The sequence below is a fragment of the Oncorhynchus keta genome, chromosome 8, assembly GCF_023373465.1.
Source record: "Oncorhynchus keta strain PuntledgeMale-10-30-2019 chromosome 8, Oket_V2, whole genome shotgun sequence".
NCBI classification, from domain to species: domain Eukaryota; kingdom Metazoa; phylum Chordata; class Actinopteri; order Salmoniformes; family Salmonidae; genus Oncorhynchus; species Oncorhynchus keta.
The window spans coordinates 29,159,149-29,176,348 of record NC_068428.1 but is presented as its reverse complement, the minus strand read 5'-3'; the positions used below and the strand labels follow the sequence as shown (position 1 = coordinate 29,176,348).

General features: G+C 41.7%; 1 protein-coding gene across 1 annotated transcript; it reads right to left on the bottom strand.

Moving 5' to 3' along the window:
- Positions 1–472: 472 nt before the first annotated feature.
- Positions 473–11,498, bottom strand: LOC118377106 (lysosome-associated membrane glycoprotein 5-like). The gene is made up of 6 exons (XM_035763954.2): positions 10,758–11,498; positions 8,965–9,143; positions 8,540–8,671; positions 8,253–8,346; positions 7,176–7,364; positions 473–1,611 (listed from the first exon to the last, which is right to left on the bottom strand). Exons 1-6 carry the CDS (start codon positions 10,813–10,815, stop codon positions 1,433–1,435), a joined length of 831 nt encoding a protein of 276 aa, XP_035619847.1. The 5' UTR covers positions 10,816–11,498; the 3' UTR covers positions 473–1,432.
- Between the last annotated feature and the right edge of the window lie 5,702 nt (positions 11,499–17,200).

The window sequence follows — 17,200 nt, the reverse complement described above, 5'->3', positions numbered from 1 at the left end:
CATACTTATCCAACAATCAGAGAAAATTAAAGTTGGAGGGCCAGTATGAGGCACCCTTTCCCAATGCCCCAGGGCAGTGATTGGGGACATTGCCCTGTGTAGGTTGCTGTCTTTCAGATGGGACATTAAACGGGTGTCCTTACTCTCTGTGGTCACTAAAAGATCCCATGGCACTTATCGTAAGAGTAGGGGTGTTAACCCCAGTGTCCTGGCTAAATTCCCAAGCTATCCCTCATACCATCATGGTCACCTAATCATCCCCAGTTTACAATTGGCTCATTCATCCTCCCCTCTCTCTTGTAACTATTCCCCAGGTTGTTGCTGTAAATTAGAATGGGTTCTCAGTCAACTTACCTGGTAAAAGAATGGTAAAATAAAAAACACAAGTTGTCCAAAAGTATAGCTAACCAGTTTTATATGGGCATACACAAAACAACATGAAAAACAGACCTACGCAGGCATAGTTCTTTCTGAAAATATTGTACATTTATTATTTTTGAAGCTTAAATAGCGCACATTTCTTTCACAATGATACACTTTATTCGTCTGACATTCTGATTGAAGATAAATTATTACATAATTTCTTTGCAAGTTTTTTACAGAAGATGTTTTATTTGTTTTATTTACATATTTCATATTTTTTCTTGATATAATTCCATAAAATGGGATCTGGAAAAGGATCCATCAAACCAAAGTAAATACACTGCCTGCAATTCTTTATTTTTCATGATTTCTGAAGGTCGTTGAAACACCTGCACACAGCACAACCCTCTCCACTTTCACAACTTGTTTTGCAGCGTGTTCACAGGAAAGACAGAGAGACAGGGGATGGGGAATGACAAACTGCAGGCTTCTCCACATAACCACGATGTATGGACACAAACAACAGAACACCATCTATGGGTGGAATGCTAACTGAAAAATCTCTGCGCGTAAATCAAATGTTGCGCAAGTCTCCAATTGACAATGCATGGTTTTACTCAAAAGCATATCTCAAGTTAGCCATATTGCAAGTTAGGCCTCCATCAAGTTCTGGCATACTCTCCAATATATGGTGAAGTTCAGAGCAGGGGAAGTTACGTTGGTTTGACTTTGGAGAGGCAGGAGCGTTGCGGTTATAATTGTCATCAATGATTGTTGTTCTAATGTCCAATCCTTGAATGGAGAGTGGTCATGTTGTCTTGATTTTATAGTATAGTGGTTGTAATGTCTTGAACATCACATTGTGCTTGTTTCAATGTCCTATTACCTTGAACATGGAGTTGTGCTTGTTTCAATGTCCTATTACCTTGAACATCACGTTGTGCTTGTTTCAATGTCCTATTACCTTGAACATGGAGTTGTACTATTGTGATGATAATATCTGATATCTTACATATTCCTCTTGACCAGGGAGATTTGTGGTACAGTGGCTGTTTAAATGTCCAGTTCCTTACATGTTGTTGTACATGGATCGGTCGCAAGGCAGCTGAGACTGAGTGGCAGCAGTCAGTTTAAGGTGGAAGTGGTAGACGGAGAGTGTGATGACGATGATGAGGCCCAGGATGAAGCCCAGGATCAGAGGAAGAGTCTCCTCCAGCTGTTCCCTCTGGTCCGTGATGCACTTATAGGCTGCAGGTAGACACACACACACGCACACACACACACAACACATTCATGTGTGAATAGATTAGAACTGTGTGTGTGTGTGTGTGTGTGTGTGTGTGTGTGTGTGTGTGTGTGTGTGTGTGTGTGTGTGCGTGCGTGCGTGCGTGCGTGCGTGTGTGTATGTTTTTGTCTGTCTTGCCATGCAATGCCTTGCATTAAATCAACTGTTACTGATGTGTTCATGTGTCAAATAAGTTCAAAAGAGCATTCCTACCTACCCCTACACACACACACACACACACACACACACACACACACACACACACACACACACACACACACACACACACACACACACACACACACACACACACACACACACACACACACACACACAGACACACACAGACACACACAGACACACAGACACACACACACAGTTCTATCCACACATGTGCAACTAAAGCTACATGACTAACCTTCACCCTAATCCTAACCTTAACTTTAGCTAACTGGTAAATTAAACATGGGTTTGCTGGTCAGTCACATCCCTTCATTTTTTCCCATCCCCACAGTGAGAAGGTTCTCCTCTACGAGAGAGCGTTAACGTGACATCACTGATTAATAACAGGTCAAAGTTCAACATTTAATAATATGAGGTCAAAATGTCCCAGAAACAGAGTCTCACTAGTCACATTTAAGGGCAGTCAGGGCCATAACAGTCAGGGCCTTAAAATAATTTAGTTCATAAGTTCTTTAGTTAAATGCTGGGCACTATGCTTTGAAAACCTCTGTCCAACGACTGACCTAAGTTCTAGTTGGACACCAGAAAATGTGCAACGCTTCCCAAAACCTTATCCACCATCTTTTCATTCACAAAATGCTCCATGACCAGTTTATTGAAATATTAAGTTTGCACACTCTCTGGTTGGACACAAGCCTTTCTTCAAGTTGTTAACAGCTAATCAGCTAAGTAATCTGTATTTTTACATGTACTGTACATTATGTCCTGGATCATAGGATGTATTTACTCCATTGTTTACGTCATCATCGGTGGACTGCTCTCTGGTGGTTAGCAGATCTTACAGAATGTGTGCCAGATGAAAAGCTTCTGTATACCACGGGTTAATAAACACTATAGTTGAAGGGTACTGTAGCAAAAAACAGTGTAGTTTACTGCCGTCCAGAGAGAGAAGCATGATCGCCTTTAGAGGTCACAGTATAGAATTGTCATGACGTGACTATCATTAATGTGATGACTGCTATTCATCGAATAATTACCTCCAAAGTTAAATTATTAGTTGATTAAATCAATTATGAAACAATTGATTCCTTAGTAATTTGGGGCACCACGGGAAAAGTTTATTTAATGAGTTATCGTTTCCCGAATTAACTCAAGAATATATCAATATCATACCAGTCATCATTCAATTATTTTCTCATATCAGTCTCATTCTGAACATCACAAATATCTTAATCCGCAAGAATACTAGCCTAAGTGATGAATCAGCAATACACAAATTGGCTTAACGATTTATTTACTAACTAACTAGCTAAATAATCACACAGAAACACAGAAACACACACACACACGGTATAGGTTATCGATTACTAACATAATGCACATGAAAAGTCCCTAGTGGACTAACCCGATATGACGACTTATTACACAATGGAAAGGGGTGGGGAAAGATAAAGAGCAGGAGAGACAAAGAAAGTGGACATATCGTACATACATTTGGAAACTACGCTCACCGCAAATATGAATATTTAGCAGGCTTCTAAGTGTTCATTAGAATGGATACATCAGAGGTGTACCATGTGGTGTTCACAGGTATCTGTACTTCGCTCTGTTTGTTAAACTAGATACCTCAGAGGTACCTGTGATGGTGAGAGAGATTTGTTCTTCCCTCTCGTCTTGGTCAATTGTCCTAGACTATTTTACATACCAGCTGCAGACTGGGAATGTATTGGTCTAGTCTTCAACTTATTTTTTTATATATTTTTTTCTAAAGGGTTGGATCAGCTTAATATTGCGGAAAGATTTTTGCTTCCATCAATGTAATTTTCTGCATCATTTCCAACCCCCCATATATTTTGGGGGCTAAATATATATATCCATATACAGTGGGTTCCAAAATTACTGGCACCCTGACTGGCATTGCACAAACAATACTTTAAAAAATATAAACAATATAATTATAGAGAGAAACTCAAAATACCAACATGTGAGAAATACTGTACTTTATTAATGTTTCAATGGAACCAACCAAAATCATTCAATTATTTAATACAAAATAAATTTAACCAAAATCAAGGTTTCATAATTATTGGCAGTCCTCATTTAGTACTTAGTGCAACCACCTCTGGCAAGGATAACAGCATGGAGTCTTTTCCTGTAATGTTTGACAAGGTTAAGGAACACATGTGGAGGGATGTTGGACCATCCCTCTATGCAGATCATTTCAAGATCCTTCACATTCTTGGGTTTGCGCTTATCAAATGCCCTCTTCCACTCAGCCCATAGGTTTTTGATTGGATTGAGGTCCAGCGACTGAGATGGCCATGCCAGAACATTGATTTTGTTGTCACAGAACCATTTCTGTGTGGATCTTGAGGTATGTTTTTGGGTCATTGTCTTGTTGGAAAGTCCACCTACGGCCAAGTCACAGCCTTCTGGCAGAGGAAACCAGATTGTCAGCCAAAATTGCCTGATACTTGGTAGAATAAATTATGCCATCAATCTTAACTGGTGCCCCGTGACCTCTGGAATTAAAACAGCCCCAGAACATCACTGACCCCCCTCCATATTTCACTGTGGGCATGAGGTGCCTCTCCTGGTATGCATCGACGCCAAACATGCCGATGCTGTATCTGACCAAAATGTTCAATTTTGGTCTCATCTGACCAGAGCACCTTCTTCCAGTCATAAATTAAATTATGTTTGGCAAACTCTAAGCGGTATAGGTTAACGATTACTTTGGGTCAGAAAGGGCTTTCTTCTGGCAACCCTCTGGCAACCCTTCCAAAGAGCCTGTGGTTGTGGAGGTGGCGTCTGATGGTGCTTTTTGAAACCTGGTGACCCCAAGATGCCACAAAGGCCTGCAATTCTTTCACAGTGATTCTTGGGGATTTAGTTGCTTCTCTCACCATCCTCCTACCTATCCTGGGGGGCAACCTGTGAGGTTTTCAACTGTACCATATCTTTAGAATTTTCTAATAATTGCCCTGACAGTGCTCAGTGGTATATTCAATCGTTTGTGGATCTTCTTGTAGCCATTACCAGATTTATGAAGGTCTACGAACATCTGTCTTTTTGAACTGCTAGTTCTTCTGTTTTCTTCATGGTGTTGGATGACAGTGGGATATTGCATGTGTGTTACCTCATTTTTCTATACTAGTGATACAGGTAGTGATGTAAATGCTCAATATAGTTCCTTAAGACTTAGGTAAACTTAAATAAGTGGAATTTAATGTGTGGTTTAATTTTGATAGATGCTATTTACAATCATCTTTAAGGGTGCCATTAATTGTGAAATCTTTATTTGGAGGACATTGATTTTTAACTGAATCAATAAATCATTTTGGTTGGTTCCATTGAAACATATACATACACATACCTATATAGACATACATACCTTTTTTTTTTAGAATATACCTTTATTATTCCCCGCAAACCCTACCACCCTTCCCCCAATCGGAGTAAACTAATAAACAATAAGACTTAGACTTCAACCTCTTCAACTTATTTAATTGTCAAGAGTTTCAGAGGGTCTTAACATTTTCTGGTCTTGTAGTTTTAACCATTTTGTGACGTCCAGGTTACACCATCCACCTGCTTGGTCTAATATGTTAATTCTTCCGCGAGTCCTTTTAAGCCCTCTGGTCGGAAAGGTGGTTCCATCATGTTGACACAACGTCTGTGCTCACATGGGCGTGGTTACGGACTTGGCCCAAGTTTATATGAAAAGCCATTATTTCATTTAGAAGGCTAAAATCATATTTCTATCTTTTCAAAAGTATTCTTATACGTAATAATTTCTTTTATACAACATTTCGAAGCAAACCTGATCACTAGGACGTGTACACTTTCAGAGTTACAGTTATCTTGTAATACAGTCTTTCTGATCATTTTAACGATATCACAAAATATACATACATTTTCCATATTATATCTGTCATAATTACCAACATTTGGATATTGAAATATATTGCCCCAATGTTCATTGTTTGAAGTTTTGGCAAAGTCTCTCTGTTGTAACTAAAGCATTTTTAACTTCTCTGTACTGCAGTGCAAGAGAGAGAAAGTTTACAACCTGCGTTAAGTCATAAAACCGTCCCAACTCCCCCTCGGGGTTTGAGCTATCTGTCCTGCCATGTGCCAAGATGATCTGGCGCTTCTGATCCTCACCCAGGAGAGAGAGTCATGACAGAACTATAGAACTAAAGTCTAAAGTCTGCATTGAGGACAGGGATATAACTACAGCAATAAAGTCCTAATGACCTCTCTCGCTTTCTCCTCTACTCTCTTTCCTCTCTTTTATCCTCCCTCCATCCCTCTCTGCAGCTCTGCTCTTCAATCTGCAGTAACATCCCCCAGCCCCCAGAGAGAGAGAGAAGGGTGAGGGAGAGGGAGATGAAGGGAGCAGGGAGAGTGCAGTTTGTAGGAGTTGTGAGATAACTTCTCCAATACTACTTTACGGCAAACTGTCATCACCATCATCCTCACTAGTGTCAGATCTCTACTCAAGATGACAAACTTTTTGTTACTGGGATATACATTTGAGATGTGTAAAACATTTGCAAATTGAGGGGAGTACTACTGTAGGTTGTTGTTCTATTTGTATCATCACTGAACATGGCTGTATGACGTTAGGGTTACAGTCTGTACCTTCACTGAACATGGCTGTATGACGTTAGGGTTACAGTCTGTACCTTCACTGAACATGGCTGTATGACGTTAGGGTTAGAGTCTGTACCTTCACTGAACATGGCTGTATGACGTTAGGGTTACAGTCTGTACCTTCACTGAACATGGCTGTATGACGTTAGGGTTACAGTCTGTACCTTCACTGAACATGGCTGTATGACGTTAGGGTTAGAGTCTGTACCTTCACTGAACATGGCTGTATGACGTTAGAGTTACAGTCTGTACCTTCACTGAACATGGCTGTATGACGTTAGGGTTAGAGTCTGTACCTTCACTGAACATGGCTGTATGACGTTAGGGTTAGAGTCTGTACCTTCACTGAACATGGCTGTATGACGTTAGGGTTAGAGTCTGTACCTTCACTGAACATGGCTGTATGACGTTAGGGTTACAGTCTGTACCTTCACTGAACATGGCTGTATGACGTTAGGGTTACAGTCTGTACCTTCACTGAACATGGCTGTATGACGTTAGGGTTAGAGTCTGTACCTTCACTGAACATGGCTGTATGACGTTAGGGTTAGAGTCTGTACCTTCACTGAACATGGCTGTATGACGTTAGGGTTAGAGTCTGTACCTTAACTGAACATGGCTGTATGACGTTAGAGTTCGAATTACAGTTAGTTAAACTACAGTTAGTTAAGGTTAGAGTCTGTACCTTCACTGAACATGAAATCTGAGTTGATGTCGAAGGGCTGGATCTGGACGTCACTTATGGCAACAGTCACTCCCTTCTGGTGGTCACTGGAGATGAGGGTGAGTGTCTGCTTAGCCTCGCAGACATATGAGCGGCCAGCAGGGGTCTCTAACGCTGACAAATGGTGGGTGCTGGCTGTGTGCTTCCCAGCTGTATGGAGAGAAGAAATAGGAGGATACAGTACATGAGGAGACATATTACATGAGTAGGTAGGTACAAACACACACACAAGCATGCATTTCATACAGAGAAACACAAAAACATGTCTTTAATAGAAGTTGGTTAAAGAAATGTGTAGGCCTATAGGCTACACAATATCGAAATAAAAGTCTATATAGCCTATTGAGCAAATATTTGTGAAAGATTTAGGAATAAGTATTGAAATGTTAAAACCTCTTAAGTATAAAACCTCTATGTACAAGTGTTATAGGAATTTCTGTGTTTTTACAAACACATAAAACGGCCACTGCGATAGACACACCAATAGCGTGTACAGAAAAAAAGGGCGACCTACAGTATAATCAAAACGTGCTTCGATGAAAATCGATGAAAATGCAATGTTTGCTTTCAATAACTCCATTTTCAACTTCACTCCAGCCTGTCCCATCATGAGTTTTAAATGTGAATTAATATTGAATCCAAAAATGGTGCGGTCAGGGTAGGCTATGTGAATGTAGCCTATATTAGTGAATTTAATTTATAATCAATGCTTCTCAATAAGTCATGAAGGCTATTAAATGAATGAGTTTATAATATATCTAATCGAAATGACTGCAATAAATCAGAAGTGACCAAAGAAATATTCAGAAGGAACATCATAATAATAATAATAATAATAATAATGTTTTGTAGAAATAAAATTGAAAAAAATACATATTAATAATATATGCCATTTAGCAAATTTGGAAATATCCAAAGGCCCATGTGAATTGTCTTTCTTTATTGTATCGGTTTAGTACAAATGTGAAATCATTTTTTCAATGAAACCATACCGCAAAACAAACAGAAATTGCTGAGTGGGTTACAATTGCTACTCACGGTTGTATGGGTTGAGGAAATGCGTTTTCTCCGAGGTGTCATAAACGAACTGCACCTTGCTAATTTTCCACACATGTCCATTGCCACTGATTTCCTGCAACACACACACACACACGGTCATTCCCTGCTTTCCAATATATTTTTTTATGCCTGGCTGTTATGTGTAGGCGATGTTACCCAAACAGATTTTTACAAGAATTCCACAGGGGGTAAACGCACTTAAGGATTGTGGGTCATTGTAAATCGCCTCCGCTTGCCCACTGACTATTGCTTATTAGCGGACAAACCTTGACGAAGTAGATGCGGAGTGTGTAGGCGTTATCATCCCACGAAATGTGTATATGGGCATCCTGGCTCCCGCATTTCCCCTCTATGTCTGCCCCGCGAGGCAGAGCCAGATACGCATTCTCCGTGATAAGCTGCAAAGAACAGAACAGATCATTCAGTCGTGTATGATTCATTGTGTCGATCAGACACTTGTTTTATTCTCAGTAGACTACTCTTCTATGAATTGTTTCACACTGGTACGCTGTTGCTACAGCCCAGTACAGTGTTTCCAAAAGATCTGCATTTTACGCACAGGCCAAAGTGCGTAATACCGTAGCATGGGTGTCCTTGTGTCTGATTGTTACATACAGAAATGGGACAGTGTGTCACTGTCAGTTCAAGTTGATAGACATATGAAGTCTGACAGGTCGGAGTCGTGTCTTACATCTATTCCGTTGAGCGCGAGGACATCGAAGGGGACCGTGAAGCGGACAGCGAACTCGACCATGAGGCAGGTGGTCCCGTTCTCTCGGACCACGAATATGTCTTTATCCGGGTTGGTGGACAGACCGGAGAGGTTCTCTCCCTCCTGCTCGGCGGAGACCGTAAACCGGACTAGGATCGCTGAACACAGGGAAATATAGTCATGTCAGCAGTGTAGAGTACAGTGGGAATAGAGTGGCAAATCAATAACAGTTTATATGTTTTCTAGCGCCAACTATATTCCAATGAATATGCTTAAAAACTTCTACATGATTGGTGGGTCCCCCACGGATGGATGAGCTACGGTAGGCTAATGCGATTAGCATGAGGTTGTAAGTAACAAGAATATTTCCCAGGACATGGACATATCTGATATTGGCAGAAATATTACATTATTGTTAATCTAACTGCACTGTCCATTGTACAGTAGCTATTACAGTGAAATAATACCATGCTATTGTTTGAAGAGAGTGCACAGTTAAAAAGTGATTAATAAACCAATTAGAAACATTTGGGCAGTCTTGATACAATATATTGAACAGAAATACAATGGCTAATTGGATGTGTCTAAAACTTTGGGCGCACACTGCTCCCATCTAGTGGCCAAAATCTAATTTGCGGCTGGGCTGGAATAATACATTATGGCCTTTCTCTTGCACTTCAAAGATGATGGTACAATTATTTATTTTTAAACACGTTTTTTTTCTTTGTGTTATCTTTTACCAGATCTAATGTGTTATATTCTCCTACATTCTCCTACATTCTCCTACATCCTACATTCTCCTACATCCTACATTCTCCTACATCCTACATTCTCCTACATCATACATTCTCCTACATTCTCCTACATTCACAAACTTCAGTGTTTCCTTTCAAATGGTATCAAGAATATGCATATCCTTGCTTCAGGTCCTGAGCTACAGGCAGTTAGATTTGGGTGCCATTTTATGCGAAAATTGGAAAAAAGGGTCCGATCCTTAAATGAACATGTGAGATCAGCAGATGGAACAGAATAAAATAGAATCTATAGAAAATAGAATAATGAGCGACTTTATTTTCAGTCAATGATGGTTGGAAAGAATGGGTTTTAATATCAATGATGTTGCAGACTGAAAAATCAGTGCTTGACATTCAAACATGCATGATCAGCAAACCCAATGTGCCCAAAAACTCAAAGATTAGGCTCAAAGGGACTTATCTTCTCCCAAAAGACAAAAAGGGCCGATCATTTAGCGAATCTTCTCTTGAGTATATTTTCCCACTCGGGTGTAAAACAATACACAGCTACATGACACGGTTGTAAGATACCTCTTCGATCTCAAGTGAGTGAGTTACTCGTCCCCTGCATGCCTTAGCGACATGGGCAGCACACAAGGACGCCCATATCCGTGAGTCTAATGCTCTAATAATGACAAGCACGTGACTCTTTTTCTCATAAAGCGCTTTTCAGCTTTTCACCGCACTGACGTCAAAACAGGTGGCTGTGCCTCTAAGCACAAACAACAGGAATTTCTCTCTCTCTCTCTCTCTCTCTCTCTCTCTCTCTCTCTCTCTCTCTCTCTCTCTCTCTCTCTCTCTCACTCTCACACACACACACAGACAGACACGCAGGCTGCAGTGTGCAGTCACGACCGAAATGTCGTATAAAACACACACACACAAAGCACACACACAAAGACAAAGAGACACGCAGGTTGCAGCGTGCAGTCACGACCAAAATATCGTATGCCACACACATACACACACACAGCTTACCGAACAAACACAGTAGAACTCCAGCGGTGTCCAAGGTGCTGAATCTGAGCTGCTCCATTGCACTGCTGAAATTGCTAAATGGCTGGTAGCCTTGTAGTGAACCCGCAAAGAGAGAGCGAGAGAGAGAAAAAGACAAAAGAGAGAGCGGGAGGGAGAAAGAGAGAGAGGAGGGATACAGCTGCTCAGTGTCTCGTAGTCACGATCATCGCGAATGCAGCAAATCTCCAGGTGAATGTGAGAGTTCGCATCTGGTTTGCTGCGTATTAAAATGTCACGGCTGTTTCGTTAACTGCTATCTGAACGCATTGTATAGCTTAATTAAGACTCTCTCCTCTCTCTAAATTCAGACGATGAGAGAGCTTTTGGTGAGCGTCACCGGCGGCGAAGCAGAGTTTCCCCTGCACATACTAAGACAGACAGGGAGCCGGAAACGACGCTCTGCGTGACTCAGGCGATTCGCTGTGGGGAAGAAGTTAAGTTTCTCTCCCGAAGTTAGTTTCCTTCAAAAAGCTTCGCAGCAGCAACCGCAGCTAGTCAGTCCCGCAATGCTGCTGTTTCCATCTCTGTGATTGCAGCTGAGGTGTGTGCTACCACCTCTTCTCTCCTTCTGGGCAGGTTGCAGTTGATGTGGTGTGTGTGCGCGTGGATGGCAGTCTGGCGACGTGCTCTCCCGCACACACAACGGAGTGTGAACTCAGTCTTGAGAACACCGGCAGTGCGTGTGCAAGTGTCCGCTCTCTCACACCTTTGTCATAGACATTGTGCATACTACAGCTTAAATACACACCCTTGACTTTTGTGTGTCTATGATTCTAATGATTTTAAACGGTAATAAACACACGGCACGAATGTATATGTGTGATGTGTCAGATTATGTTGTATCTCTTGTAATTTGGTAATAGCGGACATTGTCAGTGTATGTATGCCAAGCACTCAGAAAATAATAGCTGATCGGGTCAAAACTGTCTGTCAACCGTTTCAGCTCTGACACCTCTATACTCGTGTCACCGCTCCCCCCACCCCCTCCTTCACATTGCTTCCACAAACATAGGCAATACATAATACATGAACTAACTATAGAGCAGTATAAATGTGATAGCTTTCTCAGTAGACTTTCCAGAATGACCCAGTATTCTAACGTCAAGGTTATGTGAAGATTTCATAACTTGCCAAGAAGCTTGACATTGAGGAAACACACACACACTTTCCTCCTCCAAAGAACACACACACTTTCCATTTAGAAATACCAACGATGATTTATTAATTCATCTTAATATTTCGCAATTCAAGAATGTAACTGAAATAGAAATGCAATCCATGAAAACAATTTAAAGAAATGACATGTATAGTATTGATATTTCACAACCGATATGAGTAGCTATGAAAGTGATGGCGTTTGTTCTTCAAAGTAAATGTACATCATCTTTACAAGAGCACAGGAATCCTATTTGTGCTGCATGAGGCTTCCGGGTGGATATGCCTTTGCGTTTGTCCCGCCTCCTTCCCAACACTAGTGTGTACAGGTACTTGTTCCAGCCCAAGGCAGAACTAACACACCTGATTCAACTCATCTCCTATAGTCCTCAATCTAGAATCACAATTAGGCAAGTTTAATAAAATGTGTTAGTAGTGTTGGAATAAAAGAAGTGGGGGGGAAAGCCTTCACACACCGCAACTCTCCAAAATAACATTTGGCTATTATGCATGATCCTCAGATAAATACTGTTTAAGAAGAATGGGCCGTTTTAAAATTGAAGTCAAACTCGCATTTCACTGCACTGATACTGTCAATGCTGGGCTTGCTACCCACCTGCGGGTGTCTTGTGCTCAGCGGGAACGTCTCTGAACGCGGCATTCCTCGAGGTGAACCTGAGGCGGGATCTCCTCCACACGCGCCCCCCTGCGCCTCCTTCCCGCTCTGTTTAAACGCTGGGAATGTAAACCTCCGAAACAGTTTGTTGCCCAATACCGTGAACGTCGTTGAGGAGCTGGTGACAGGTGGTGTAAAATCTGGAATTTCGGTGTTGGTCGTCGGTGAAACGTTTCTCCACATAGTTTTGGTTTTGTGTAAAGGCATTTTCGAACGGTCAGGAGGTGCAGGACTGAGAATGCTTGTGGGCAAACTGCACCTTTTCTGGTAGTAGCTGTCGTCAAATCTCCTCACACTAAAGGCAGGTCCTGTTTTCAGTTTGACATCATCCCATTCGTCTTTGCCTTTGTTGCCTGTGATAGGAGTTAGTAGGACACCAAGACGAGAGGACGAAGAGGCTATTGGCGCAGATATTGACACGCAGCTTTTGGTGGTTTTGAGGTTGTTTTTGGCCGGCCGGGGCGAATATAGAACTGACATGTGATTAAGATGCTCAGATCCTCTGGTAAGAGGAGGCAGGTGATTGTCGGAGCTGGTGAACTTTTCCCCAAGTTTGGTGATGGCTGAGATTGTTTTCGGGTTTGGGCAGGTCTGAAGGTTGTTAGATCGAGGAGGGGGTTTGGGGGTGAGAACACCCGAGAAAACCAGCTCCTGTGGGAATGTGGGGATGTCAATCTCTCTCTCAAACTCCTCAATGGAATCCATTGACTGTAATCGACTCTTTAAGATCAAAGAATTTCTTCTGCGACCCGAACGCCTCAGGAGCCATGTCCCGTCCACTGCTGTCAAGCTGTTGCTTTGGGGACAGGCCTGGAGAACGTCTGGTGTCTTAATGGGATCCAATAACTTTCTCTCAAACTTCTCCTCATTTACGTTACAATCCGATCTGACGTGGGAATTACCATCTTTCTGACCTCCAACGTCATTTTCACGGGTTTTCTTTGAGTTACTGGTAAGCGCATAAAAACAGTCTGTGTGGCCGAGAAACTTTGCTACCTCCACTGCCGAGTTACCAACGTTATTATGTCGGTCTATTTGAAGCCCCAGTCTCTTGAAGGCTCTCACCAAGAACGCAACGACCGGTGAGTGACCAGCCACTGCCGCGTACATCAGCGCAGTGTTCCCCCACGCGTCAACCATCTCTGGATCTGCGTTGTTTCTAACCAAAATCTTCACCGCGTCAAGGTAACCTTTTTCACATGCGTAACTGAGCGCAGTGCGGCCGCTCTCGTCTTGACAATTGACGCTGGCGCCCCTATGGAGAAGCATCTCTATGAATTTGGACCTGGTCTGACATTCGGGTAGCAGAACAGATGAGATGAGAGGGGTCTGCGCGCCCTCCGTTTTGGAGTCGATGATTTTCCCATCCAGTGCGTCGAGAATGAACCTCGCCAGGTGGACCTTATCGTTCGACATGGCCTCGAGGAGGATTCTGGTGCCTGTTTGGCTGCTGGACTTTTCCGGAAGTTTCAACATGATGACTTAATTGATAGAATAACGGTTTTATGTATGTTAGACACGAAGCAGTATCTGTCCAGGAGCAGGTTTGGTGTAACCTCTCTCCCAACCTGATGCACACCGCAAAAAACATACCGCCCCTCAAAGCTGTTTTATAGTCACGAAAAGCCATGGAGTTGCCAGGACAACGCTAACATCATTATCATACTTTTTCAGCTTTCTAATGGAATCACTAATAGCCTAATTGTGATAAGGTGCTTCAGAGGCTGCACCGCCTGTTTGTGTGTAGGGGTCTGGGGGACTGTGAATTAATTGAGCTCTTATTGAATGTGATTATTGCAACAAACAGAACAGTAGCCTACAGCTCATGCCTGCCAGGGTTCATTGCAGTCGAAATTCAGTTTTTACTCTGTTCTGTATCATATTGTACAAAAAATGATAAAACTCACACTGTGTGACATTTTTTTCCAGTGTTATACAGTTGAAGTCGGAAGTTTACATACACTTAGGTTGGAGTCATTAAAACTAGTTTTTCAACCACTCCACAAATTTCTTGCTAACAAACTATAGTTTTGGCAAGTCGGTTAGGACATCTACCTTGTGCATGACACATTGAATTGTTCCAACAATTGTTTGCAGACAGATTATTTCACTTATAATTCACTGTATCACAATTCCAGTGGGTCAGAAGTTTACATACACTAAGCTGACTGTGCCTTTAAACAGCTTGAACAATTTCAGAAAATGATATCATGGCTTTAGAAGCTTCTGATAGAATAATTGGCATCATTTCAGTCATTTGGAGGTTTACCTGTGGATGTATTTCAAGGCCTACCTTCAAACTCAGTGCCTCTTTGCTTGACATCATGGGAAAATCAAAAAATTGTAAACCTCCACAAGTCTGGTTCATCCTTGGGAGCAATTTCCAAACACCTGAAGGTACCACGTTCATCTGTACAAACAATAGTACGCAAGTATAAACACCATGGGACCACGCAGCCGTCATACCGCTCAGGAAGGAGATGCGGTCTTTCAAATGGACAATGACCCCAATCATACTTCCAAAGTTGTGGCAAAATGGCTTAAGGACAACAAAGTCAAGGTATTGGAGAGGCCATCACAAAGCCCTGACCTCAATCCTATAGAACATTTGTGGGCAGAACTGAAAAAGTGTGTGCGAGCAAGGAGGCCTACAAACCTGACTCAGTTACACCAACTCTGTCAGGAGGAATGAGACAAAATCCACCCAACTTATTGTGGGAAGCTTGTGGAAGGCTACCCGAAATGTTTGACACAATTTAAACAATTTAAAGGCAATGCTACCAAGTATTAAGTGTATGTAAACTTCTGACCCACTGCGAATGTGATGAAAGAAATAAAAGCTGAAATAAATCATTCTCTCTACTATTATTCTGACATTTCACATTCTTAAAATAAAAGTGGTGATCCTAACTGACCTAAGACAGGTAATTTTTACTAGGATTAAATGTCAGGAATTGTGAAAAACTGATTTTAAATGTATTTGGCTAAGGTGTATGAAAACTTCTGACTTCAACTGTATTTCCTCAGAGTTGCTGGTTGAAAATACAATCTACAAAGGACCTTCTAACAAGCAGGTTTGCATGTGCGGGAGTTTCAGCTTTCCATGGTGACATCACACTGCAGTAAATAGGTTAACAGACCAGTTCCAAACCTCTCTTCCAATAACAACTAGTTTTCAGTTTTCGTCTCTCCACTCAGACCAATCACAGACAGTCCAACAACATTTTAGCTTGAGAAATAGTTTTTTTTGTTGCTAAAAGCTATTTTTGATAATTTTAATGGAAATCTATTATTACAGTAAGTTATTTAATTGTTACCCAGAAATGATTTGCTATTGATATACAGTACCAGTCAAAAGTTTGGACACACCTACTCGAGTTCACAGAGAAAAACGTAATGAAATGGGATTTAAATAATTGAACCGACAATCGGCCAATTCGTTGTTTAAAAATGATTCATTGAAGTGTCAGTTAATCACAGCACTAAGGATTTCACAATGATAACTACAGTACCTGTCACATGTTTGGACATTCCCGTGGTTTTCTTTATTTTTCAAAACTATTTTCTACATTGTAGAATGATAGTGAAGACATCAACACTATTAAATAACACATATGGAATCATGTAGTAACCAAAAAAGTGTTTAACAAATAAAAATTGATTATGTATTTGAGATTCTTCAAAAGTAGCCACCCTTTGCCTTGTTGACAGCTTTGCACATTCTTGGCATTCTCTCAACCAGCTTCACCTGGAATGCTTTTCCAACAGTCTTGAAGAAGTTCCCACATCTCCACCCGGCACAGCCAGAAGAGGACTGGCCACCCCACATATGCTCTCTCTAATTCTCTCTTTCTTTCTCTCTCTCTCTCTCGGAGGACCTGAGCCCAAGGACCGTGCCCCAGGACGACCTGACATGATGACTCCTTGCTGTCCCCAGTCCACCTGACTGTGCTGCTGCTCCAGTTTCAACTGTTCTGCCTTGTTATTATTCGACCATGCTGGTCATTTATGAACATTTGAACATCTTGGCCATGTTCTGTTATAATCTCCACCCGGCACAGCCAGAAGAGGACTGGCCACCCCACATAGCCTGGTTCCTCTCTAGGTTTCTTCCTAGGTTTTGGCCTTTCTAGGGAGTTTTTCCTAGCCACCGTGCTTCTACACCTGCATTGCTTGCTGTTTGGGGTTTTAAGCTGGGTTTCTGTACAGCACTTTGAGATATCAGCTGATGTACGAAGGGCTATATAAATCAAATTTGATTGATTGATTGACATATACTGAGCACTTGTTGGCTGCTTTTCCTTCACTCTGCGGTCTGACTTATCCCAAACCATCTCAATTTGGTTGAGGTTGGGTGATTGTGGAGGCCAGGTTATCTGATGCAGTGCTCCATCACTCTACTTCTTGGTCAAATAGCCCTTACACAGCATGGAGGTGTGTTGCGTCATTGTCCTGTTGAAAAACAAATGATAGTCCCACTAAGCACAAACCAGATAGGATGGCGTATAGCTATAGAATTCTGTGCTAGCCATGCTGGTTAAGTGTGCCTTGAATTCGAAATAAATCACTGACA

What these genes read in the sequence shown, in the direction of transcription:
- LOC118377106 (XM_035763954.2), bottom strand. Translation starts at nt 10,815, where the DNA reads ATGGAGCAGCTCAGATTCAGCACCTTGGACACCGCTGGAGTTCTACTG. An exon ending in AGTTCTACTGTGTTTGTTCG is followed by an intron (nt 9,144 to 10,757) that starts GTAAGCTGTGTG and finishes CCCTGTGTTCAG; the next exon opens with CGATCCTAGTCCGGTTTACG. An exon ending in AGATTTCATGTTCAGTGAAG is followed by an intron (nt 1,612 to 7,175) that starts GTACAGACTCTA and finishes GTCTACCTGCAG; the next exon opens with CCTATAAGTGCATCACGGAC.